Here is a 27,183-nt window from a genome sequence, read left to right on the forward strand (position 1 = left end):
TTGGGAAGAACTGCAGTTTGGTGATATCCCTTTGTGGGCTCATCACTTTGCACGGCCTCTTCGGTTTGATCATTTATTTGTATAAAAATATTGATTTGAACACACCTTTTTGTAAAAAGAAAATCATATCATATGCACATTTTTAGACTGGTGCCTAGTGGGCGATGCTTTCAGTAAAAGCAACTTGTCAATAAAGTAAGAGAGATACTTTTTAATATTTAGCCCATATCTATTTTCAGGTTACTTGTATGAAATACAAAAAATCTTCTGAACATGCTGCTGTACGAGTTCAATACAGTTAATTTAGGCACATTTTAAAATGATGCCACATATCTTGAATGAAGATATTGATATACTGTACAGGAAGAGGAGCTTGACAAGTCTGACAAGGGAGCTGTAGAAAAAAAGTTGTCGCTGTCAGTCACTGTTGACAATGATCTCGCTAACTCGCTTCGTTGTAAACCAGCATTGCCTCTGAATTGATGGGCACTCAAGGGGAACTGGGTAGCAAAGTCAGCATAAAGAACAGTGGAGACAGTGGAATGCATAAGTAGGGGCGCTCGCATTATGCACAAACTCGGGAGATTCCCTTTAACGTGGAGAGAAACTCTCAGCAGGCACACAGGGCCAACTTAAATCTCCTACTCAATGGGTACAATCGATAAGGTGATTGGGGAGGGAGAATAATGGGTAATTTGGGACACTAGGGATTCTAAAGGAGAAAAAGAAGTCTTACAGTGTTGGACAAAAGTTCTTAGTCCAGTAACTTGCTTTTAAGTTCATTAAAAAGGCTAATTTGTTTCTATTTTATGTGTCTGAAGCTCTGATAAGCTTGTGATCTGGTGTTTTTGAAGAACAGAAAATAGAAATGAAAGCCACTTAGTAACAATTTATATAAAAGAAATGCTTAGATAGACACAAAAAGGACTTTTCTACAATAAAAGCATAGGTCCCAAAATGAGACATATTGTGTAGTTTGTGACCCTTCTATTCACACCACACATCCCCTTGAAAAGCGTGTTTCATGACCTGGAAACCAATCCATCCTTATGAAAATGCATCAAAACCAGCCATAAATAAATTGCCGTCAATAGGGACATTGTCCTGTTTTTTTTAAATTCTACAATAAACCCGACTTTATTTGAGGAACAAGGCTTTTCCAGGACAAAACGGGCAAAGCAATCTCAAAGGGAAAGTGTCAGTGTTTGGAGAACAGCTTCACAACCGAATATTGCTGTAGCTATATTACAAGAAATGTCACACACCATCAGCACACGTATACACACTGTCTCACAAACAATAAGCGTGCACGCCATAGAACATAAATGCACACTCAATATCTTGCAGGTGAAAGCTTTCATTCCCCTCTGCTGAAGCCTCAGGCAATGTGTTCACCCCAGCAAACAGAGCATGATCTCCCTTTCTCCGACTATGTGCGAGCACACACAGGGTGTGTGTAAGCGCATACACGCAATGGTGTGTGAGCGCGTGCGTGTGTGTGTGCACGTCTTTGTCATTGTGCCAACAAAGAACAGAGTACAATAAAGGGGAAGGATCGGGGGAGAAATGGGTAGAGAAGAGAGAAAAATGAAGGGCAGAGGAAGACAAGGGGGGAGAGGTAACATCGGGAGATCAGAGCGAAAAGAGGAAATAACAAGCAAGGAGGAGAAGAAAAAAGAGAGTTTGGGAGAGGACAGAAACATAGGAAAAACATCACGAGGGTAGAGGAGGACAGGAGATGAGGAAAAGGAGGGCATGGAGGGAGGCGATTTGGAAAAGCAGGGTAAATAAGAAAACAGGATCATTTGAGTTGAGCAAATGTGAGAGAACTGCTGGGCAGATGAAATGCTGCTGTGGCAGATAAGGAGAGGAGGGTATGGATCAGCAGGAGGGCTAGACAAGGAGAGATGCAATCTGTGTACGAGACCATACACTCGAGTGGACAAAGCTTCTGGTAGGCCTGCTTTATCCCACTGCTTATTGGAAAGCTCTCTGTCGCAGCGCTGTCTTTGTCTACAACCTTCCACACAGAAAAGTGGTGCACACAGATAGTGGAGTACAGTACCTCTCAAATTACAGACAGACAGTTCAAGAGTCAAAGCCTTTATAGCATCTTTACATTGACCGTTTTTGCCGTAATGTATCAGAAAGCGCAATGACAGGTTACAGTTGTACATCCAGTGTGTCTTATGGGCTGCATTCATGAAAACCTTCAATGCAAACATTTGTTTTGAGTATATGCACAGACTTGTCTCCACAGAATCAGTTCTGTCAAAACTGTCTAGACATTCTACAGCATCTCCCTGACACTGCAGATGGGATATTTACTGCCTTCACAGTATACCTCTAGATCCACGCATCCTGCCGTCAACACACCTGTAGTCTTCTCTACTGTCAGTCCTAAAGGTCTCATGAAGGCGCTCCGCTTCATTTTTAATTTACAGATTCAAGAATATTTTAAATAGAGTGAGTATTCTGTTAAATTTGCAGTTGTGAAACCACTATTTAAAAATCTAAACCCTACTATTTGCAATAATCTTTTTTTTATAAGACAATCTCCAATGTTTTCTCAGTGGGAGACTTTCCATTAACAATCAGTTGATTAGCTACTGAAGGGTCAACCATGACACACAGAGTAACAATCAGGGCTTTTGTGCAAACCAGTCACTCAAAAGCCTGAGAGTTACTATAGAGAACAATACAATTTTTCTTGCTGGATTTGATTGTTGACGGTAACTCAGCTGAATAAAACCAATTTATTTCAAAAGGCCTGAGAAGTGGTAGTTATTTATTCAGTCAGGAATTTCACATCTGGAAGCAGAGCTGCAAAGGTCCATACTTCCATTGAAAAAATAAGTTTGAATAGTTATGTATTTTGGGAAGTAGTATTTGTTTTGTTGTAGAATAGTTAGATGTTAAAGATGATACTCATCCCAGGATTGTGCATCAACTAAGAATCTATAGCAAGGAGATGATTTTCATGGTATAGAAACTAGAAAAGGTTGTATGGTATAATGGTTATATGTGATGTAGGGCTGTCCTTAGTAAAAGTTGAACTATGGACCCATTGCATTTCATGTCCTACATACCGGTCGCATGAGTGAGGCCCCAGACCTCCTGGCCGTAAACATCCGTCTTGTTCCACACCAGTCTGTGGACCAGGCCTGGCCCTGCAGGATACCACCGCTGGTACAACCTTCCCTGGACGGATGCACGGACGTGCACCTTGGACAGACCTCCCAGTGGGGAGACGGGGGACGACGGGGAAGGGGGTGTGAGGAGGATTCGCAGCAGAGAGAGGTAGCCTGCAGCACGGGAGCTCAAATAGTTGAGCTTCACAAAGCCTCCAGGAATTGAAACTTCTTCCAGCACAGCCTGGGGAGAACGAGATGTAGAGTGGAATGAAAAACAAAGGAGAGAATAATTAAAGACACACAACAAGTAAGAAAGGTGTTTCATTATTGCTTTGCATTTGTTAACACAATAATCCTGACATGAGAAGTGCTATTGACAGGCACAGGAAGATATAGCTTGCACAGACATTTTAAAGAGGGACTCAAGACAGGTACTGAGAGCATTTTTTTGTCTGATGTATGTATGTTGAATATTTTGTGTTTTGATATAACATAAATATAAAAACAATAAGAATCAATCATCTTTGGGCTAAGGGAAATCAGAGCAGGCAAATAACTATTTTCTTATATTTTATAGACAAATAAATGTACCTATTAAGTAACAGATCATTAGCAATCATTAGCTGTCACCATTTTCAAATCAATAACTTCAATAAATTCAGAAGGTGAGAAAATGTTCATACATTATATACTATACACACTTGCAAATAAAAGACCTCATTCATTAATAAATGATTAATAATCCACTGGAGGAAACATTAATTCACTCTCTATAATATTTTTGATAGATAACATCTGATTTGATTTTCAGTCAATGATCACCTAGAATCAAATTTTCTATTAGACGATGAGACATTTTCATCTGAAGTCTAAAGGCTAATTAAGGTTTATTAACGCAGTTGAGCGCAGTGGGTGTCGCTGAGCTCACTGTGAACACTGAGTACTTTTCATTTTCGTCTGTGAGCTCGCTGCCTCTCGGGACAAAGGTGTTATTTGTCATGAGGATGAAATGTTCCTTCATTGTAACGATCTGTTCATTCCAATCATGTGATTTCATAAAACGCGGCGGAACTTTGCAGTGCAGAGGACGTGTTGTGGAAATGAATAATGCGAACAAATAAAAGCTATTACTACCTTCTGCCACAAAAGGACAATGTGGACATTATCACATATTGGATGTGACATTTTCTGCAGTCCATCATGTATCCAGGTAACAAGAAAACAGCTTTCCGTGTGCCGAGAATTTAAGGTGGAGTTGAAATAAGATCAAGGTGGACACTGTAAAAAAACCCTTGGAGGCACATTAAAATAAATAAATATATAATCACCAGTCTGACCTCCAGACCTGACTTTGAGACACCTAATTTGTTTTTGTGGTGGAGTTGTACATGAATGGAGCCCAAATTTGCATTTTACTCATTTTCTTTTAGCTCCGTACATATTAGATGCAAATAAATTTGCAAAGTCCCATGAGAGAAGGTTGGTTTGTTGCTGAGCTGTTACAAAAGGAGTCTGACCATCACTCTTACTGACTGACATGTGTACACATTAAAGAGTGTGTTGTCACAGTTCATACACGTTATTAGCCATGTTCAGGCTTTTATTTGTCCAGCACTTTGGTTTCTGACCAATTTTCCATCAAGGACTCCAAATAATTATTATTTTGATGATCAATCTTTTTACTAATATTTTTCACTTGAACTTTGCAATGCTCCAAAACGGATCTTCATGTGGAGGTGCTGACAAAGGCTTCTATGACCCAGACTTTAACAGCCTGGCAGCAGAGCAAAGATATCCCTCGCAAAAGCTTTTGGCCAAACCTAACCAATGAGAGGAGGCTAGGGGTATATGTCAGGGCATATGTTAGCATGCTTCTGGTCTAAAGCTTCTCTCAAGCCAAGTCTTCAAGCGAGGGTTAGCCACTGTAAGATGTCGCGATGGCTGACTAACAGGCTAGCAGGCTTGCGACACCCGATTAGATGAGATAGCGAACATGACAAGGATGTAGTTGGAGGATTGAAGGGAGCGTAACAGAGAAGGAAAGATGAGAGATGGGATTTACAGAACTTGTACGTGTATTGTAGCTTTAAATCTATAGAATGTCCATCAAATCTTCCTTGAAGTGACATCTAGTGTCATGTTTTGGTCTAACAAAACAGTGAAACAGTGACATCACGTCATCTAAAGATGTGCTAAACATAGGAGGTGGTTTTTTTGCATGTGATTGTCCGTACAGATTGCAGATTAACGTGAACTGCCGGTACTATGGCGTTTGCCTTTTTTCGTTGCAGATGAAATGTATGTATTGGAACCCCCTGTGTTTTTGCATGGAGAATACAATAAACAATGGAGGAGGGTGAAAAGAAAGAAGAAAAATACAACCTACAAGGCAAGTATTTACAAAATACTTAGAATTACTAGCTGGTGAAGTGTTTTCACCCTCTCTTGTGGAGAATTTAAACTAAAGTGTCCAGCAGAGCTGTGTTAAGATGAATAAAGTGGACAGTACCTGTAGCTCAGGTACTGCTGGTCCCTTCTCGGCACAGGCTCTGGTGTATCTGGGAAGAGGGTAGGGCAGGACCAGCGGGTAGGGACTCAAAACACTCCTGATGTCACACTTAGGAGGTTGAGCCTCCTCCCTGGACATGGTCACCTGATCCAGTACAAGAAAGTTGTTGTTTGGTGTCCAGATTGTGCGTGTTTGTGGGAGGAAGGGTGGGCGCTGGAACATCAGCGTCAAAGACATTGCGCCCAAGGTGACCAAGTCGAAACTATAGAATAAAGTGAGAGTAAAAGAGAGTAAGACGGAAGAAGGACAAGAAAAACAGACAAAAGTGTGTTTGTGTTTGTGTCTGTACCTTCCGTCCTGTCGACTAATAGTGTAACCATACTCTGGATGCTGAGGGAAGGTGATGTTGACACCAACCAGAGGAGAGCCATCCTGCAACACGATGCTACCCCGGATCACCGCTACCCGACTGGCAAAACACAGACAGAAAGAAGCGAGAGGGCATGAGAGGAAGAGAAGCACGCAGAGAGGGCGAGATGACAGCTTTACAATGATAGAGAAAATAATCATTGTTTGAAGAGAAAGGAATATTGTGATGTGTTCGCAAAACAACCTTGTGCATGAAGAAAAAGCAACTGCATTTATTCGGCTTAGTACACTTCCTTTCTTTAGAACAGAAAAATCTGCCAGAGATTGCCAGGATACAAGGACCATAAATATAGCTTCACCCACAGTAAAACCTTTCAACAACCTGTCATATTAAAAACAAAACTTCCACATCATGTTTATATTACAGTGACATATACCTGCAGCAAAAAGGCCTGTGTTGTTTTTTACATAGCCCTTAAACTATCAGTCACATCTTCGCTATTTTGAAATATTCATCTTGATTTTGTGCATATACTGTGAAACTCCTTGCTAAACCTGGAATAGCTGTGCTGGCCAAATAAAGAGCGATTTAGACACGTGCACACACACACACACACACACACACACACATGCACACAAGTTCTCCGTTGGAGCCTCTCTGTTACTCTAGAGGAGGGGTAAATGAAGGATAGTGAAGATTCTCCAGGTGGTTGTGTTGCCCCGTTTGTTACTTCTATCCTGAAAGCTGCCATCGATTTCACTTCGGAAAAAATGGCCACATAATTAATTTATTTGTTTATTCCACAAGTGAGCCAGGGAGAAAAAAATTGCACTTTGTAATTTTTTTCACTAAGGCATCAGTTCTTGTTTTCCTTACTGAACTTTCTAGGTCATCATCGTGCCAGCAAGATGTATTTCCTCTGTTGAGAAGGCAGTGAGAGGCCTATGAAAAATTTATGGTGACACCTTTACGACTGGTATAACTGAATGACACATTAAGCATTAATACGTAACAAACAAATACTCAGTTGTAGCCCACAGTTTCAGCCTGACACCGAAACAGGAGGAGAATACAGTGCTGAGTGCCTGCTAATCTCCAGGGAAACACAGATCACGGAGATGTGGGCAAAGGCATGTGAAAATGGGGAAAGCCCCATTCACACGAAAACACACTCTCATTAAGGAACGAACAGGCGATAAACGACTAAAAGCATTAATACAAATGCCTAATTATCCACTACTTAAACACACAGTGCACTGGCACAACTGAGGACACCTCAAGGATACAGACACACAAAACAAATACTTGAAGGTATTCAGACACCAAAAGTAAACAATATGCATACCTGGTATCAAAGGGCACGTCTCCAGGGAGAGTGTGTGTAGCTGCCTTGCCAAGGAGGAAGCGTATGTGGCGGTAGAAGCTGTGTGTGTGTGTGCTGGTGGGTGATGGGGGTGTCACGGGGGTCAGCGGGCTCTGCTGCAACAGGGCCAAGGGGTCGGCGGAGCCGTGACACAGGGGGTCAGAGCCGCAGCTCAGCTGCTCGCAGCAGTCGGGGTCTACGCAGTCCACCAGGCCATCTGAAATGGGCAGGGAAATAAAAAGCCCATTTAGACACAATACCATATGATGAATTGTTTATGGAAAGCTTGAATTTAGTTAATAAAGGCAAGACATTAACAACAACTGTGCTGCTGGCAGACGAAAAACTCTACTAAAGTGATCTAATCTACATCAATGAACTGCACATGTATCATCATTATCACGAGTATCAATCAAATGAGATTCATTAGGGACTATCAGTGTACAATCATAGCTTCTATTGCTATAAATCAGTCTTGAATTACTGGCATTATTTGAATGCAATCCATAAAAGTCTAGTGTAAACAATGAGTCTTGGATACACAACCAAAGCAGCAAAAGGTAATAGGAGCCATGCAGGCTGGCATTTGTGTTTCCTATTTCAAGCCTGTTTCTGAAAAGGCAGGAAACACTGCTGACATTTAAATGGATCTGACCACAGTGCAGAGAACTAAAGGCCAACAATATTCTATAATAACCTGCAGAGGAAGAATGGTACAATGGTTGATTTCCATAAGATTTCCTACTTCAACCTGAAAGCACTTGGATTAAAAATATCATTCTAGTAAAAAAACAACACAACATGTAGCCTATTAGGCACACATGGCTGTTAAAGATTACACACAGAGAAGCACAGTGGAGAGGTATATTTTGGAACTATGTAATTCATATAAATATGAATGTGCATGTGATTTCACTGCCTAGTGTGAGGAATTAATGTCGTTTTTTTTCCAAAGAGGACGAACAATACACCCGCTTTTCTCTCCCATTCAGGCAGTATAATTGAAACTCTCTCTTCAAAGTTCCTCTTTATTCTCTGATTATTTGTGATAGCATCTTTCCATCTCTGTCTATCTTCAGAGAAAAAAAGATTGCTCCGCGAGAAGGCTATGAGAGCCTACAGTCTATCTGCCAATTAAGGAGGATGATGCTGAATTGTGTTGCAGAAAATGATGGTTTCTGAGAAGCTGTGCACAGAGGTGGAAGGATAGAAAGATAAGAGGAGTGTAAACTGTCTCCATGAGGCTTTGTTCCTGAGTTGCTCTGTAGCATAATCACACCTAAACTGAACAATTTGTTACCTACAGTACAAACACATGGGGAAGTTCATAAATATTCATACTGAATTATAATACCACATACTGTAATGCCATAAAGTATGCATATTCTTTCCCTTTCCTTTTTACATGTTATATATATTATGCCAGTTCCTCCATCCACCCACTCACCACCTCGACCGCTGCAACCTCTACAACCTCTACCTCAACCTATCATTTTAATAGTGGATGACTCATGAGAGGTGGCCATATCAAAAGCAGCACAGATATCTTTACTTCCAAAAATGGAACTACCACAGTAAAACTCAACAGCACCTTTCTGTTAGACCTTCGATGCTTTCTCCGGGAATAATTTGACATTTTGGAAAATACGATTCTTTGCTCTCATGCGCAGAGCTAGATGAGAAGATTGATAGATCTCTCATATCTGTCCATTCAGTGTAAAGGCTACAGCCAGCAGTCAGGTACCTTAGCTTAGCAAAAAGACACAGTTCAGCTTTGTCCAAAGGTCAAAAAAACCGCAGCAACTCTACAACAATGAGGACTTACATGGGCAGTGACTTCAACACAACAGTGGTGACAAGAAACCGTGGTGTTAATGCATCTTATTCTGAAGGAATAGTATCAATATTCTCATCCATCTCTCAGCGTGTGCAATCATGGGTATTTCTGTGAAAATATACCTTTAAATTATACAGCTACAGTTTGTAATGCCTGCTTTCAGTTGCAGTGTTTTGGAAGATCAGTAGACTGAAGTTCATTGATTGGATTAAATAGCAAATGCTTTGTATTTATATAGAAGCATTTCTGTCTTGATGACAAGGTGCTTTACAATACACTTTTTGCCATTCACCCATTCACACACACATTCAGTGCATTAATGTGCAGCGTTGTCTTGATCACACACACACACTGCCTGCACAGCTGTCAAGGGCAATTTAGGGTTCAGTGTCTTGCCCGAGGGCACGTTAGCACATGGAATGGAACCACTGACTCTGCTTAGGGGCGACAAGCTCTGCCTCCTGAGTCACTCTGATTAAGGAACGGTCCTTGACTGTAAGAGTATTTATTTTCATTTTAAATTATTCATGGAAATGAAGATTGAAGTCATGTGATGAATGTGCTGGTAGAAGTGTAAATGTAGGTTCATCCCTATAGCTGTTTTCAAATATGATGCTTTTTAATATTTAATTGTTCTGCTTTATATTATTTAAACTATTTTTGATGTTCACATACTTTACATTGTATACATTTTATATATATGATATATTTCTAATGTCTGACACATACAGAAAGGTCTCATTTTAATGTTAGACCATTGATATTGCTATTTATATATAAACACAGTTACTTCACTTTTATTTGATGTTATTTGAAAATAGCAATGAATATGTTGAGATTAAAAGCAACTGAGAGTATACAACTGTTCTCACAGGCTGAGGATAAGTAATACACAATTTGTGAATAAATGTGTAACGTTCTTTTAAAAAGAAGGCACAATGAGAGACGGTTTAATTTCTTTAAGGTGTGACAATAACAGTAAATAAGACTCATATACATTGTGCAAATGTATTGCACGCAAAGTGTCACAATCCTTGTTTTGTATGATAATTGAAAGACTAAAAATAAAGTGTTTAAAAAAAAAAAAGTGTCACAATCCTTTTACTGCTATTATTATTCAGAATATTCATTTTCATCATTCTAAACGCCACAGATTAAAGACAAAATAGCAACAGAATGTAATCAGAACACTGAAACAGAAAATAATCTATTGATACAAAACAGAAATCATTAGTGCCTACAATGTTGGCAGGCTACGGTCCTGCTATGACTCAGACAGTCCCTATCCTCAGCCACTATTTTATAGTCCACAAGACATTTTTTACGACATGGCTCTGAGGTTATAATCCAGAGGAAGGGTCTGTAATTCACGTTTTGAGAGACTACCTGCACTGTTGTGGAACGACACATGCACCATATGTTTCCCTTAGGACTTTTTTTTAGCAGCAGTGCTGTTGGTTGAGCTTCCAGGAGTACACAAATTACATTTTGTGTGTCAGCGGAGGAAACATTTAAAACGCTGTTAGAATTGTTATAGACAGGTTGTTCATGTTCGACTCCTCGTGTGTTAACTTGCTGAGATTTCAGCAAAAGCAACACAAACTGGGGCAAACAATGTAAAGACAAATGAGACCACTTCTGCAGTCATTTGGGCATCAATAGGGTGCTGATATTATAGGCCCATGCTTAAAAGTTCATTTCCCAAAACTGGTTCAAGCTGAATATTTTAATTACTGTGCACAAACATGCACAAATTGAAATAGTTGCATTCATATCCTAATGACACGGGGGAGCCGCATAGGGGTGCAGTTTGCACAAGGTTTGGTACAATTCACCACAGATTTCAGTAACTTGGTGCACTTCCTTCTGTTTAATTAAATGTGTGAGGTGAGTAATTAATATGAAATGTGCACTTACTATGGCAGTGAGGGGAATAGGCTGTGCAACAGGGTTAATGAGTAACCTAACAGGATTAACTGGTAACATTTAGCTTAGCATGTAACAGTCACTTAGCCATGGACATTTGGAAACATTCACTTTGTTCAAGTTAAGTCTCGTGACGTAGCTACGTCAGTTCCGTCAAGAACTGGGAGTGAATCGACATGGCAGCAATACTGATGTGGGGCAGCAGAGACACTGACTAGCAAAGGGAGCGATGGGAAATCTTTGCAGATTAAATAGAGCACCAATTTGGAAGGGCGTGTATGTTAGAGGACTGCAGGGAGTGAGGCATGTCACATGAATAGAGCAGCGCAGTGCAGGTTGACTGCCTGAACTGACTGCCTGAACTGGCTTGCAAACCTCGCTCCATTTAAGTAAGACTGGTAGGTGGGTCTATCTTGTTGCTTTTTGTGAAATTTCAGCAGGAGCATTCAGGGGAAACACAGTGCAGGCAAGAAGATTTTCCCCCAAACAATAACGATACTACCTAGTTTCCAATGATGGATTACGGCACCATCGTAGCAGGCATGCCCATAATGGATATTTGATGGAGTTTCGAAGTAAATTGGCACAGTTGAATGTAATGAAATATTGCACTATATTTGTTATATATTGGAGAAGAACTGTAGCGGCAAGTGAAAGAGTGAGGAGATGATTGTAATGAGCAGAGCCCCTGTACTGCAGAAACGTTCCTTTCTTGTCTCTACACATGAGGATAGAAGATGCAGCTACTAGGCTGAGTGACACACACTGTACCGCTCATCTGTCACCACACACCTCATAACCAAAGAAGCAGTGCCGTTTGCTGCGCTTAAACTTTTGAACATTTCTCTGAGTGCTTTTTATCCTAGCAGGTGGTATGCATATTAGACATTTAGCTGTGACAAGAGCAAAAAGCGACATAGACACTTGCATGAATGCACACACACACACATACATGCACACACACACTAATACATATTCAGCATAATAATGACTAGCTGGACTCTACAGGAGTTGGACAACACAGAGGAATGAGGGGGAGGAGGAATGAGGCAGAGTTTTTTGGCAGGAGGAACAGGAGGAGAAGTTACTGAAAGGAATGGACTATCTGTCAGAGAAACAGAAGTGAAAGAGGTAAGAAAAGAGAAAAAGAGATAGAAAATGATAGATGATGCTACAATGTCACCTCCGTCGTTGTCTGTTCCATCACTGCAGTCAGTTTCCATGACAACGCTGCATCCAGGCCCACTCCATCCAGCCTGGCAGACGCAACGCCAGCCGCTCTGCTCCAGGGTACAGCGCCCATGCCCGCTGCACAACCCTGGACAGCCGTCTGACAAGGTGTGTCCCAAATCCAAAAGCGCACACAAACAAACACACACAAACACAAACACACACACACACACAAATACACACACGCACACACACACACACACATATTAGCATGAGCATGTTGGAGCAAGCACAATTTGAAATTTAAATCCTAAATAAAGACAAATTACCTTTCACCACTACATCCAAATCATGAGTAACTATGGGTGGAGAAGAGTGAGAGTTGAGTGAGAAAAAGAAGTTGTAAAGGAAAATTATTCCAACAACAGACAAATCGTTTTCATCCCATTAATCATAGTAATCAAAATATCACAAGGAATAATTAAACACCCCCACAAGAATCAACACACAACTCACCAATGTTACAGTGTTCTCCCTCCCAGCCAGGCTGGCAGATGCAGGTCCCGTCGTGGCACTGGCCGTGTTCTTCGCAGCGAGGGTGGCACGCTCTCTGGTCGCACGCGGCGCCAACCCAGCCCTCCTCGCACTGGCACCGGCCCTCCGAACAAACACCATGGCTGCCACACGGCACCGGGCACAACTCTGCCGAACAGGTGGGTGAGTATATACGTGAGAAAATAGCGTGTAAAGTGTGAGAGGAAGAGAGAATGAGAGGGAGGGGAACAAATGGAGGCATTGAGCGTTATAAGAAAAGAAAAGGTAAAAAAGGCACAGGGGACATGGAGGGAGGGAGAGAGGTTTAACATTCAGAAGTGGGGGTGAGCCTGGATTTAGGTGAGAGAAAAAGACAAGTGATAGAAGAGGATAACCTCAGAGACTTGAAAAAAGTGTACTTTCTCACAATGCGCAATCTTCCCACCTCTAATAGCTGAGCTCCCTGAAGGAGGAGAAGAGTGAATAGACTCATATTAACATCCAAATGATTCGTATTTGCACTGCAGATTTAAACTACAGGGACTCCAATTCAGCTCGATTATTCTTTTCTGACATTTTGATCAGATTTGGCAAGTATGTTAATAACCCTCCTTCTCTTCATCTCTCCATCTTTGTCTCTGTCAGATCTCTCTTCTCTGTGTCTCTTTCCCTCTCGTTCACTTGCAACATCCCTTTAAAAGTCTTTGCTTCTAATTTTGTCTATTTTTCCTGTAAACCTCTCACCATCTAACACACACATACTCTCTCTCTCTCTCTCTCTCTCTCTCTCTGCAGAAGCAAAGCCTCATCCATCAGTAAAGAGAGCAAAGTGCTGGAGGCACACAAAGACTACTTATCCAGCTGCAGTAAAAAAGTTATTTCAATTTAAATATACATAGCATGGAGAAGGAGGAAAAAGTGGATTAAAGTTGGAGAGTTTTCAGCTCTCCATTAGAATTACATTAGCTTAGCTATGCTTCAACAAGACCAGGATGTAGAATTGCTGGGTCCTTTTGATTAAAAGCCCGGCAGGTAGAGAGAGACCGCTCATATCTCAGATATTCAGCCGCGGTCTATCATTATCATGGGATATATCACTATAATATGGCATGCATATACACCTGAGAGAGGGAACTAATGCCAAATGCCTTCAAATCATCAGTGTGCATGGAAAAGCAGATCTGTTCCAAAAGCCAGTACGGAGTTAGGGAGGTGGGAACAGAGAAATGTCAGTTTTACAATGGCTATTTTCCCTCCCGTCAGCTTACCCTGCAAGGACAAGGACACTTTTCTCACTGTGCGCTGCAGAGTCCTACACTTTATAATTTAGACACTACACTGCGCATGCTTTACTTCTACAACGGCCAGCTCAGTGTTTTCTGAAAAAATCTGTGTAGAATTGCTGTCTTTTATAAAAGGATAATTTTACTGAGGACAAACATGAGTCTTAAAATTGTATTTAACAACCACACACTAATTAATATTTAGCGCACAGGTAAACAGCTGCGCAGAAATGCTTTTAAATGTCAGGCTGAATGTTCCTCAGAGTAACATTACAACAAAATTAAAATTGAGATGTTTTCTTCCTCCCTTACCCTTTTTTCTTGATTTAGCTGAAGGGAAAGTGTTGTATGCATGAGTAAGTGTGTCATCGTATAAATGCACAGTAAAGTGAATGCTATTTGGTGGGGTGAGAAGTGTGGGGGAGAGCCATAAGGGGAAATCTCAAAATTAAGAACAGCAGGAGGAGAATGCAATATTTCTCCCTCTTGTCTATCAAATCCCCAGGAAACAGTATTTGGCAAGACCAAAGTGTGCAATGAGAACACTGACACACTAGTGATGTTGCAGTTGCAGTTTTCCTTTCCTGTGTGTGTGAACAGTAATCCACATGTCGTACCGGTGTAGCAGTCGGGTCCCGTCCAGTTGGGCTGGCAGGCGCAGGTGTCTGACTCGGGGAGATAGGTGCCATGTCCCGAACACTGCTCCTGACAGGCTGGCAGCTGGTCATCACAGCTCACTCCTGCCCAGCCCGCTGAGCACACGCACTCGCCGCGCACACACACGCCGTGCCCGCCACACTGAGGGTCTATGCAGTCCACTGTGCAGAGAGAGAGAGGGAGGACGAGAGGAGAGGCAAGAGTGAGTCAGAGGTGAGGAGTGTAAGGGTGGGGTGGGCAGCTGCGAAAGGGTGTGGGGTGGGTGCTGGGGGGTGGGGTTGCGGGATCGGGGAGGGTGCTGTCTCATTATAATCATCAGTTCACCGAGTATGAAAGCAGTGTTCTTTGCATCCCATCCAGGAGTTAACCACCCTAGCTACAATCCCTGTATCTGTTCCACAACATTACACTTCATAGGACACTTAGAACTGAGGCTTTGATAAGGGGTGAAATGGGTTGATTTGTGTGTGTGTGTGTGTGTGTGTGTGTGTGTGTGATGCCTCATGGTGGTCGGCACTACACTGTGTTGGTGTGTGTAATTACAGCCCTGAGCACCGAGCCAAAGCTCAGCACAGTTGGGCTCGGTTCAGCTCAGCTCCGCTCCGCCTTGCCGCTCAAGGTCAAACACCTGACTTGGTCTCTACAGGCCCGGATACTGGAGACGACAGCAGGCCGGTCTTCAGGACAGCTGTCCTGTCAGGTTACGTTCAAGTGTAACATCGTAATTGTTTTAAACACCATGGCTGTGTTTGTTTTCACAAATTTATTAGTTGGGTTTACAATTGACACATGCAGTTAAATGATTTGATCAAGACAACAACAATTCATTTGCGCTGTCGTCATAAGAACCCTGAACTATTGTAGACTATTTGGCTTAGTTTGCACTCACTATATTAAAACATATATTTCATGTTATTTTATTTTATAACTTATTTGTATACAATACAAATATTAGCATTAAATATAGTTAAGTTGCGTAAAAAGGCTGTCATTTCGGCATACAAGTGGTTGTGAAGTCTACATAGGGCACCTTTTATGGAAAACCAGGCAACATCAAAACCTAGTTTTTGGCTGTACAATGGCCAATGTGAGATTTAGGAAGAAAAGTTTTGTGTAACTGCAATAGTCCAATTAGCATATTCATGATGTCATTGCGTCACATTTGCATTCTGCCTAGTGTCAGCCGGTTTTCATCCCTTTATGTGTTTTCTTCACTCCCACTCTCTGTGCTCACATATGCAGAATTTTAGTACATGGTTTTCTGTTTGTGTCGTCAGGCAACAAGCATGAAACAGCAACCGACTGTCCATTAACAACACTGGACATGGTAACCAGCAGTCATTTCTGAGCCATTTCAGAGCTCCTGCCCTGTACTGCTAATATCCTGATTTTATAAACACCAAAATCACCATAAGTTAAAGATAAGAGCTGTGCTGTGATTTTGGCTGTATTTACATGCAAAACTAGAAGGGCATTGCTTCGCCAAGGCTAATTAATATCTGGCAATGTTAAAGAAAGGGGAAAAAAATCCTTGATCAAATCCACTCCAAAAGTTTATGTTCTTTTTTGGCCCATACCCAACCCTTCCACCAAGTTTCAAGAAAATCTGCTCTGTAGTTTTTGTGGAATCCTGCAATGAAAACATAGCTTACTTGGTGGACGCAATGATCACTCAGAAACAAAGTTCGGCCATGGACGGTCCTGCCCCCAACTTATTTTGTAGAGAGGTGTTCTCCAAAGAGACAGAAAACTCTGTGCTTTATTCCTGGCACAATATTTACTGATATTTTAAATTCAAATGAGCAACGTTCATAGATATTGTTATTCCTTTGGGTTTTTGTCTTCTTGTTTCTCTCTGGATGGAACATGTTTTGAGTTCTTGTAACCAGTCTTCCCACAATGCTTTGGGTGATGTTCACAGAAAGGATAATGTTGCCCTGCAGTCAGTGAATTAGCTGTGCACCGCCTGAGCTCTGTTTTTTTCAGCCCACATTTGTTTATGTTTTGGGGAATTTGCAGCATGAAAAGACATGCTGTATTGGCTATTGGCAGTTCGTTTCCGTACTTTAACCAGAGATGTAATATCGTCTGCTTTTGCCACTGCACACAACATTTTATGTGAAATGATTTTTAGGTAAGATCTGAAGTTGTAAGGAATGTGTTTTTTTAATAAAATTTCAAGGTGGATTTATGGACATTTATCCTCCATGAACATCTGCTGCTATGACACAAAATTGAAATTTCTGCATTGATTTGCTCAGCCCTGAATGTACCGCTGTCGCTCTCTCTCTCACATACACACACACACACACACACACACTGGAGCTGTCTGTCATCGTCAGACTGGCTAAAAACAACAACGCATTTTGTCTTTGCAAACAGCAATGATGTACGTGTTTATTTGCATATAGAGCGGGGACGTGAGATTCGATCAGAAGTGGTCACAGGAGACGCATTCTAATGCCAAATGTGAACCTAGCTGACCGCTTTAAATCAGATCACTCAAGACACATGTAAATACCAGGGGACAAACAGGTTCTATGTGTCAAAACATTCTGAGGAAAACTTATGTCCAAAACTGGCATGGAGAATCCAGGGGCAGGCACTCAGGTCCTATAGTGTTTTACTGGAATCCAATTGTTGCAAACTGAATTAATTAGGCTGGATTAAAAATATTTAGAATTAACACTACATTTATTGATCACTGGCCACTTGGGGAGGCAGCTAAACAAACAAAACACACAACACACTTTAACACAATGTTTCCCAAAGAATTCAATTGATTTATGGCAGAAGCTGGCTATAATGCACAGTAAAGTCAGGTCTGATTGCCTTCTAAGAACTGCATACTTAGCAAAGGCAGTATCTACCAATGGTATTTTGAATTCTGACAGCCTGGAGATGATGTTATAAACTTTATAGATGTTTTGATAGCTCACTGACATGGTTAGACAGAATAAGAGAGCAACAGCGGGACTAAGAGAGTGCAACAGAGATCTTTTAAGTTATTATGAGAAGTGTTAAGAATGGATTATTGTGAGACTGTTGCAAGGTGTAGGTAATGGATGGGAAACACTTGCTTATTTACACAATACACACACAGTATCATCATCAGTACACAAAATGACTTGTGTTTCTGCCAATTTGATGAATATTTTGTCCAATTTTCATTGTATTTTGGCTCTGTGGTCTCCACCGACAACTGAGGGAAATCTCTGGCTCTCTATCCATCATATGCTCCACTATGTTCGATAATTTTTGCCTGCAACTGCCTGCCATTTGGTGCTGAGCGGGCTGAAAACAGCTGCCCACTGCAGCTGCAAATTGGTTGGAATAGCTGGTAAGAAAACCAGAATGATGATGCAAAATATGCATATACATACTATAACTCAAAATCCACTTCACGATATGGACTGTTTGAAATGCTTTGTGGAACTGACAGGACATGCAGACTGGGAGGATAATCCTCTGAGGCTCCATCACCACGAAGGATCTCTTAAAAATGTGTCATTTGATCCATTGTCAAATATCAATACAAAAAGATTGATCAGCGCCGCCTTAAATATAAATAAAACATGGCCGTCCTTCCTTTAAATGTGTATAGATGGAGAAGTATTTGCAGTGCAGATGTGACAGTGTGAAGTGTGTGTCTGTAAAATCTCTTACCTTGTTCACAGTTAACCCCTTTGTAGGCGGGGCTGCATATGCAGATTCCCTGGATGCAGGAGCCATGGTTGGAGCAGGTGGGGTCGATACACTGACCTTCCTCGACATTGCACTCCGCCCCCTTCCACCCGGCCAGACACACACACCTTCCTTTCTCATATATGCCGTTGCCGCTGCACAACACGGGGCAGGAGTCTGCAACGGGACAAACATAGATTACACCCACGCACTCAGTAGAACACACATGCAAACACACATACACAGCGCTGCAGTATATTAGCTGGGAGACTGCAGTAACCTACTGTGAGTGGGGCTACGCTCCCTTATCTCAGCTACAGCGCAGATTCAGCAAATCCTCAAGCAGCCTCTGTCTCCCTCTTTCTATCTCTCTCTCTTTCTCACGCACACATGCACGAACATACATACACACTCTCCAGCTTATCCCTCACGCTGTTTCAATTTACTCAAGCACCACCTGAGCCTGGCTACCACGGCAACCCAGGAATTGTAGAAAATCCCCCCAATGTCACCTCATTCGCTCTGAACAGGCCGTGAAAACAATCGTGAAAACTGAAGATTAGGAAAGAGAGCATTAGGGGTTTATAGAATGAGAGTGGAAAGCAGAGCTATCTCCACGCAGAGATGGAGAGCTGTGTGGCTAATGTAATGACAGCCAGGTAAAATAAAGTCTGGGAGTGTCTGATGATGCCTTGACAGTTATACCCCCCACCCCCTCCCTCGCCATTGCAGCTGGGGGAGCTGTGGCAGCTCGAGACTTCAAATGCACCAGAAAGATGATCCAGAACCAATGTCTTTTTTCACTGGGATAATTTAAAATGAAGGCCCGGTGCAGTCATGCGTGTGGGCATGTGTTTGTTTGATCCTTTGTTAAATCTAACACTCCGTGCCAAGAAAATGAAGGAAGAAAATGAGGGGGGAAAAATGAGAGGAAGGAATGAATAAATGATGAGCGTAAATAAATCATAGGATGTGATATCACATCACCTGTTTTTACACAATGAGACAGATGCAACTACAGTCGTATTACAAAGGAAAGAGGGGGTGAAAGAGAATGAGAAAAAGGCAGAGGAAAAGAGCATGGACAATGAAGAGTGGCAGATTAAAACCAATAGAGAAAAGAGATGGAAAGCTCATTAATTTCAGTTTCTTCTACTCTGCTAATTTTCAAGCTCTGTTAACTATCTCTAAAACTTCCTGCAGATTTTCACATTAAAAGTTTACTAGAAATGATAGGGGGTGTCCATTGAGCCACTGGAAGACTTTTAATATGAAACCTCCCTGCAGGAAGTGCTGAATTTTATTGACTAAAGTTAAACACTGTCTGCAAAATCAAAGAGACTGAGAATGCTTCCGCTTTTTCTGCTGACGAGGGGAAACACAGAGCAGAACATAGGTGGAACTACTGATTCTGACCCCTTTAGTTTTTGCACACTTTGTTTTGTAGATTGCATTTTATATGGGAAAAAGCCATTTTTGTTCATTAATATACACTTAACAAATCACTATAACAAAGTGATAAATACAAAGCAGAAATCTTTCATTTACATAAATATTAGGCCTTTAATTCAGTACTTTGTACAAGCTCCTCTGGCAGCAATTACAGCTTTGAGTCCTCTGGGGTAAGTCTCTCTACAAGCTTTGAACACCTGGATTTGGGAAGTTTATCCCATTCTCACTGGCAGATCCTTTCAAACTGTCTCGTTGGATTGCAAGTGTCTGAACCGTCTCTCCACAGAAACTCTCCAGGGTTTAAGGCTGGGCTACTCAAGGACAGTCAGACACTTGTCCCACAGATGCTCCAGCATTGCCTTGGCTTTATGCTTCTATACCTCTCTGTATTTGGCTGCATTATTCTTCCCAAAAAATGTTGCTACCACCACAATGCTTCACCATAGGAATGGTATGTGGCAGATGTTGATCAGTGTCTGGAGTTCACCAGACATAATGTTTTGAGTTATCTTGCAAAGAATTACATTTCTGTCAAATCAGAGCAGATATTCTCTCTCCTCCTCCTCCTCTCAAAGTCCTTAAAATGTTGGATGGTGAACTCCAAGTAGGCTTTTATGTACCTTTTATTCAAAGTGGCTTCTGTATTCACTCTACCATAAAGGCCTGAATGATGGAGAGCTGCTGAGATCAATGCCCACAGGTTCTCCCATCTCTGCAGAGGACTTCTGAAGCTCTGTTAGAGGGATTGTTGGGTTCTCGGTGACATGTCAGCAGCCTCTCATGTTCAGTTACTTAGTTTGGCCAGACTGCCAACACTGGCAGTCTGGCCCTCTATTTTTTAAAGAATGAGGCCATTGTCCTCCTGGGAAGACTCAGAGCATTAGAAAATGGTTTTAAACCTTGGATTTAATGGGTTGGTTTTTGTAGTGTGAACTGTGGATAACCTTTCTAAACTGAATGCAACCTGTTTAGTTTGCCACAAGTGCACTCTGTTCTAGACCCAAGGTCTTAACATGTCTCATGGACAATTTAAATTCAGTAAATATCTGCTAGTGCACCAAATGTTTAGTAATCCATTGTTGAAATAGTCCCCTTCAAATGAACCTTTTGCCCCCGGCTTCAGCATTGTTTGGTAAAAATACAGTAGCCAGCTATTTAAGAAGATTACCAAGGCTTTCAATTATATTTTTTACTATTTTCAGAAAGAATTACAGTTGGAATTAACAAACTTGGGGCAGAGTGTTGTAGACAGAGCTCGGAAACATCTGAATGACATCCATCAAGTATTTCTCACCTTTGGCACAGTCAGGACCCAAGAATCCAGCGAAGCAGTGGCAGTGTCCAGCCACACACTCTCCATTTCCATTACAGTCTGTGGAGCAACCGTCCATTGAGTCTGCACAACCAAAGAAATAAAGGGCAGAGAAAAAACAAACTTGAACATATTCCAAATTTAACTACACGAACTGGCATAGCTCTCTGTTACTGAATGAGGGATCTGATAAGCAATGGATGGCTCCCCAGACATAGGGGCTGTATTAGATTAGTCTGATCCAGCTGCTATCACTCTCTGGGGAATGGCCAAGCACTCACTTACACTCAGTAGCACTAAGCACATTATACAGCATTACAGGTTGGAAACACACTGCGTGCAAATTTACAAACATCAAGGCTTAATATACAAACTGTTTACAAGGGCACAGTTTGGAACGAAATTGAACAACATAAAATCTGACATTGTGAGTGCACATGTTAGTGGAGAATGGGCAATGCTGTGTCGCTACAGTAGCTACATTCTCTGCATGGAGAAGATCAATGCAATGCTTGTTCCCACTAGCACTTTGTCTAATCTGGATTTGTGTGTTTCATCATATCCTTCTGCAGGCAATAAGTGTTTCATCATATTCTTCCATCGGACTTCAATTAGCTGCCTTCGTTTTACCGGTCTCCTTTTTGCTCATTGATAGGTCCATCATGTCAGATCTCATTCAGCGGGTACAGACAGTGTGGCAAGGACAGATGAAGAGGGGGTGCACATTTGTGCTTTTAGAGCAATATATAAACCTGCTGAGCTCTGTCAGCTCTGCTCGAGTTGGAAGATTCTGGTGCAGTAAGTACCCAGAGGCTGGCAGAGTTGGGGATCTGAACTGTGCTGCTGGCTGTCTTGTGCCAGGAGAGCTATATCTAAGCTAGATAGAGTAATTAAAATGGGTGTCAGGGATGTCATCCTTTATTTGACCCTGTGCTGTCCTGCTCGGCTCCTCTGAACAGGCATCGACTCCAGAGTCAAACCACTGCAGTCCCCTGGCTCGCTCTGTTCAGGGACCACAAATGACAAATCCTTCAGAGGCATGGCCGTGCACACACGCGTGCACACATTCACATTCACAAACATGCACACAAAGTTATTATGTGACATCCGCCTTGAGGCACGTGTGACACATGCTAATGAGAGAGCCCTGCCAGTAGCCGGCAGTGTAGCGTTATCCTCCACAGCAGCACATCACTACAGAAACCAAAGTCATTTTCACCTCCATCACCTGTCATCACCACACTGATGGAGTGACGGAGTGGCAATCATCTTTTCTCCCACACACAGTCAGGGAAACTCACAAACCTCCCTCCATGTGTTTTATTCTTGCTCTTGAAAAACATATACAAACCCCTGGTATTGTATTTGGCACCTGACACATGCAATAAGCAAAAATTAATCTGCAAGGTCACAGAGTTGCCACTAATACAGCGGAAATGAGTGACCCGTCAGAAAGCTCACGGGGCTGTAACAGTGATATAAGCTCCATATCTTTCAGGTCAATGTCTCAACTATTAAAAATCTCCAGGCAATTAACAGGTAATGTATAAAGAGCCACAGAGCCATGGCTTTATTTGTTACAGCTTATTGAGTGTGTGTGTGTGTGTGTGTGTGTGTGTGTGTGTGTGTGTGTGCGCGCACATGAGTCTGAGCATCTGTGAGACACCCACTCGCTTCTTTCCACTGACTAAACCCTCTCCAGTGAGAAATCACTCATGCCATAAGTTATTGCAGTTAAATGCTATTATAAAATGGGTGCTTCCAGCCAAGTGATCTGATTGGTCAAATAAGCATTCCAATTGTACTTTATGAGCCCGTAAACCTCCAGCCATGCTTTATGACCCTTGGCCTTTATGAACTGATGGAAAAAAATGAAATGGCTGCTCAGCTAAGTAGAAGGATCCAGTTGCTACCTCCGTCTATTTCATTAAAAGTTCCAGATATCTACATGCGCCTTTTTCTCCTACTTTGTTGGCCATTGGGTAAAACATGTAATATTCAACATGACGTGTGATGACAGTTGAAGTATAACATTTATGCATAATTAATAGGACTGCAGGAAGCACCACTCTGTGCCTGGGTACACAGGGATGAGAATCAAAAGAAGAGGAGACTGGAGTGAAGGTGGCAAAATGGCAGAACTCATTAAACCAGAGCCTTTGTAGATCACAGGTAAATCTCAATAACAGCGGAGGAGGGGAAAAAATGGTTTACCTACATTCTCTGCTTATTTTATCTTCGCAACATTATGAAAAAAATATTGGAAATTCAATCTCAATCCATATAATGATGCTATTCCTTTCCCCCCACGCTTATATGTGACCCATTTAAGCATGATAGTGACAATCACTGAGAAATGACTGTATATAAATAAGCATATATTACAGTATGTACTATATATCAACATTGTGCTGACAATCTTCTGTTCTTCTCCACAGCGGCAGTGAGTAAAGATATAACTGAATGCTGTGTGTGTATGTGTGTGTGGCTGAGACTGTGCGTGAACAGATGACAGGACAACATAACGTCTTCCGAATGATACAGGTCAGTTACCAGCTGACCAAACACATTGTATTTGAGTGTTCTGCCACAACTCGCTTGTTTTTATCTTTTTACTTTTATCAACCTGATCATTACTGTGGTGGTCAATGACAGTATTTTTGATCTCACATAATCATATACCTCATTACTCGCTTGAGCATGTTCAAACACATACAACACACATGTTTTACATATAGCAAATCATGCTGATTGTGTAAAAAAAAACTTATTGTGTTGCATCAGCATCAGTCAATGTATTGTTTTCATTTTCCTCAGGTTCTCATATTTTCCTTCTTGTTATATTCTATACTGTTATTGATTTTACTTTATTATATTTATTTATTTTCACAATGGTATTTTGCTATTCTCTTATTTATACTCCATTTCTTTCTTGTATCTAGTTACTATTTGCTGCGGAAAAGCTCAATTTCCCGACAGAGATCATCTCATTTCCCCCCTCATCCTGATAAAGCTCCACTCTGGGGCTGCAGCAGTGTCTCTTATTAGAATTTATTGTACTGTAGCTCAATAGATTCAGATTTTCTGCCTCCAAAATGATGGTGTGTGTGTTTGTAACCCTCGTTAGAGGTGTAAATGGGCAGTGAAATGAACTCTGACATCAATCCATTAATATAATTTTCCTCCTACAAGCCAAATCAGTTCATTAATTATTTGAAAAACCTTAACAGACTAAAAGCTGCTATTCCGGGGCCATCTGTTGTGTGTCTATTTGTTTTGATTATTGAAGGGAGGGAAATGAGAAAAAAGAGGAAAGTCAACTTTTTGTAAACGCAGATGTTTCCTGTTTATCTCCAAATTTGTGACTGAAAATAGGTCTGGTATATTCCAGACATTTTACAGACAGCAGACATGTCAACAAATGTTTGACAGTTCTGAAATAAAATCTGTGTTTAGCTGCATACTGTCAGTCATCATATAAAGTGCCCTGTCAATATGATGATAAAAGATGTCTCCAGTACAATGTTTTGGCACTGCGGAGCTGTGTACTGATATTGGCTTACAACCAGGGCTTTCAAGAGGTTGGTGATCTACATGATCAGCATTGAGAAAACTATATTCCTGACTGTTTACTGAATTATATAAAACCTACGTAATGGAAGGCACATTAAAGGTCACTGGGGAAAAAACCCCAAAAGTGGTCATTTTCATGGAGTGCTTCTCATAACACTGCACCGATCATAATATATCACTTGCTGCGTAATTGCCATATTACCTGTCTGCCACATAAACCCCTAACACCGACCTCCCCTCACTGTGCTACATTCCCAAACATTTTTTTGTATTATTTGAATACAGTATTCTCTTAAGGACCACTGGACAAAGTGGGAGTGAAGAAACTGCCCTGGTAATTATCCACTTGTCTATATTCAGCCACGTACTCTTGCATTATTCACATCCTTCAATTTACACTGCCACCCGTGTGTGTCATAGCAATGAGCTCCAGTTAGCAAGCCCTGTCATTACTACAGGAGCTGTCCTCCCCTTTCTAACGCCTGTCTCTTGCCATGCCAAGCTTACACTTACAGGAGGAAAAGTTCCCCTCAAATGTCAATGAGTTTCAAACCACTTTTTCTGAGTGAATTCTGAGATAAAACACATAATACATTTGCATAACTATAAAAGAAGGTCAGATATTTATGTTAGCTCTAAGGCCTTGTCTGTAGGCCAGTAACTGCTGACATTTTTTGAATGGATATTTTCCACTTTTAAATAACCTTCATCCACACAACCTTGATTTTACAAAATATCTCCATCCAGACGAGAACACGAAGATGACAACAAACACTCAAACATGCTGGGCCAATAGGCTGCGATAAAGTCTACATAAATAAACCGTCAATACCCTCAAAGAAGAACACTGTGGTCCAAGTAATATTGGGCGAGGCAGACGTCTGCGAAAGCCATTAATGTGATTCAGGGTGTAAACAGAGAATAACGAAAAGTTTTGAGCCAGTTCACACTTAAAAAAGATCTAGTTCAGTTCATACAGATGAAAATGAACTAGTTCACATTCATTTGTTCCATTATTGGGATTATTTAGATGATGATCATGTGTTTGGTTATTAATCAATGGTGTCGGATCATGCTGAGTCCTGTGTGTGTCGCCTCTCATGTTGTACTGAGCGCACACATTATGTGGATGACTCATTTTTCATGATGTTTAAATGCAGCCTCATAAACTCTGGAATCAAACAAACACCAAGTAAACCTAATGTACTGATCAGGTCCTGATAACTAGTGATGAGTGTTTATTAGCTAAAGTGAGAGCAGCTCAGAGTGATGGAGGAAACTCCAGCTCGATACAAACCACCTGCAGCTTCTGCTCTGATCATGAAGCAGCTGTGACCAGAGAGAAACTGTGTTTTCACTGTTTCCACTGTTCTTCAACAAAGACTCTGACCTGCTGCTTCATGCACAAGCTCTGATCTCATTGTGTTGTGTTGCTCTGAGCAAGTGAGAGGGGGCGAGGCCCCGGAGCCTCTGTTTGTGTGCGCACACCCAAACACATTTTCACTCGCTCCTGGTATTTCACATGACGGCCTTTACGATGATGAATAAAAAAACATTTTTTAATCACTAACCAGTGAGAAATGCTGGATAAACTTGAGCATTTTTTTTAAGAGAAAGACATTAAAATAAAACCATTCAAGGGAGAGAAGGAAAAAGACAGGGACAAAGAGAAATGGTAATCATTTTTAAAAGTATATTTTGTTATTATTTCTGTAACTCCATAATTTCCGATTTCCTTGTGTATGATCCTCTCACTTAACTAAGACAAGATATAAGACAGAGGCCTATCATCACCTTAATCCAAGATCCTGCTGAAAACCAAGGTAATAGATGACAGATCTTCCATGTGAATGGACAATATGGTTCATTCTTATTGTACAGAGATCATATTGTTTATGAAAATAAGATTTTACTGTGAGTGCATTTGTGAAATTGTTAATTTGTTTTGTTGGGTTGGGAAGAAGTTACAAGTAAGACTTGTAGGACTCTTGGATTGAAAAAGGTGGAGAACAATTTATGTGGAGGGCCCCATGCCTGTGTTTATCTTGGGCCCCCAAATTGCTAAATCCGCCACTGTCTGGGAATATGTCATAATCATGCTCACCTATGGGACTGCTGTGGAGCAACACTTGCTCCAGGTTGCGTCCATCATTGTACAGAGCAAGGTGCCAGGTGCCGGGGTCCATGTACTCGATGAAGCCTGTTTCTTGGAGTCCACTCAGCAGCAGGCCTTTGGGAGTTTTGGCAGGTGAGATGGGATCTGTCAACGACCTGGGAAGCGCCTTCCCATCCAGCAGTTTCACGAAGTCGAACTGAACACAATTCAGTGACACAGTCAGACAACGGTAAAGACATGAATGAATGTGATGGAGAATTTGC

The 27,183-nt window shown here is 41.4% G+C and overlaps 1 protein-coding gene across 1 annotated transcript in view; it reads right to left on the minus strand.

Moving 5' to 3' along the window:
- The window catches only part of tenm1 (teneurin transmembrane protein 1), a 173,870-nt gene that overhangs the window by 56,017 nt on the left and 90,670 nt on the right, over positions 1-27,183 (minus strand). The window contains exons 8-18 of the mRNA XM_069531343.1: positions 26,909-27,116; positions 21,214-21,315; positions 18,450-18,644; positions 14,744-14,944; positions 12,826-13,011; positions 12,639-12,668; positions 12,323-12,469; positions 7,359-7,593; positions 5,993-6,112; positions 5,644-5,905; positions 3,090-3,375 (exon numbers count right to left, since the gene is read on the minus strand). Of these exons, the coding sequence (XP_069387444.1) occupies positions 3,090-3,375; positions 5,644-5,905; positions 5,993-6,112; positions 7,359-7,593; positions 12,323-12,469; positions 12,639-12,668; positions 12,826-13,011; positions 14,744-14,944; positions 18,450-18,644; positions 21,214-21,315; positions 26,909-27,116 (1,972 nt within the window). The remainder of the gene's footprint in view (positions 1-3,089; positions 3,376-5,643; positions 5,906-5,992; positions 6,113-7,358; positions 7,594-12,322; positions 12,470-12,638; positions 12,669-12,825; positions 13,012-14,743; positions 14,945-18,449; positions 18,645-21,213; positions 21,316-26,908; positions 27,117-27,183) is intronic.

Source organism: Paralichthys olivaceus, chromosome 9, assembly GCF_024713975.1.
Source record: "Paralichthys olivaceus isolate ysfri-2021 chromosome 9, ASM2471397v2, whole genome shotgun sequence".
In the NCBI taxonomy this organism is placed as follows: domain Eukaryota; kingdom Metazoa; phylum Chordata; class Actinopteri; order Pleuronectiformes; family Paralichthyidae; genus Paralichthys; species Paralichthys olivaceus.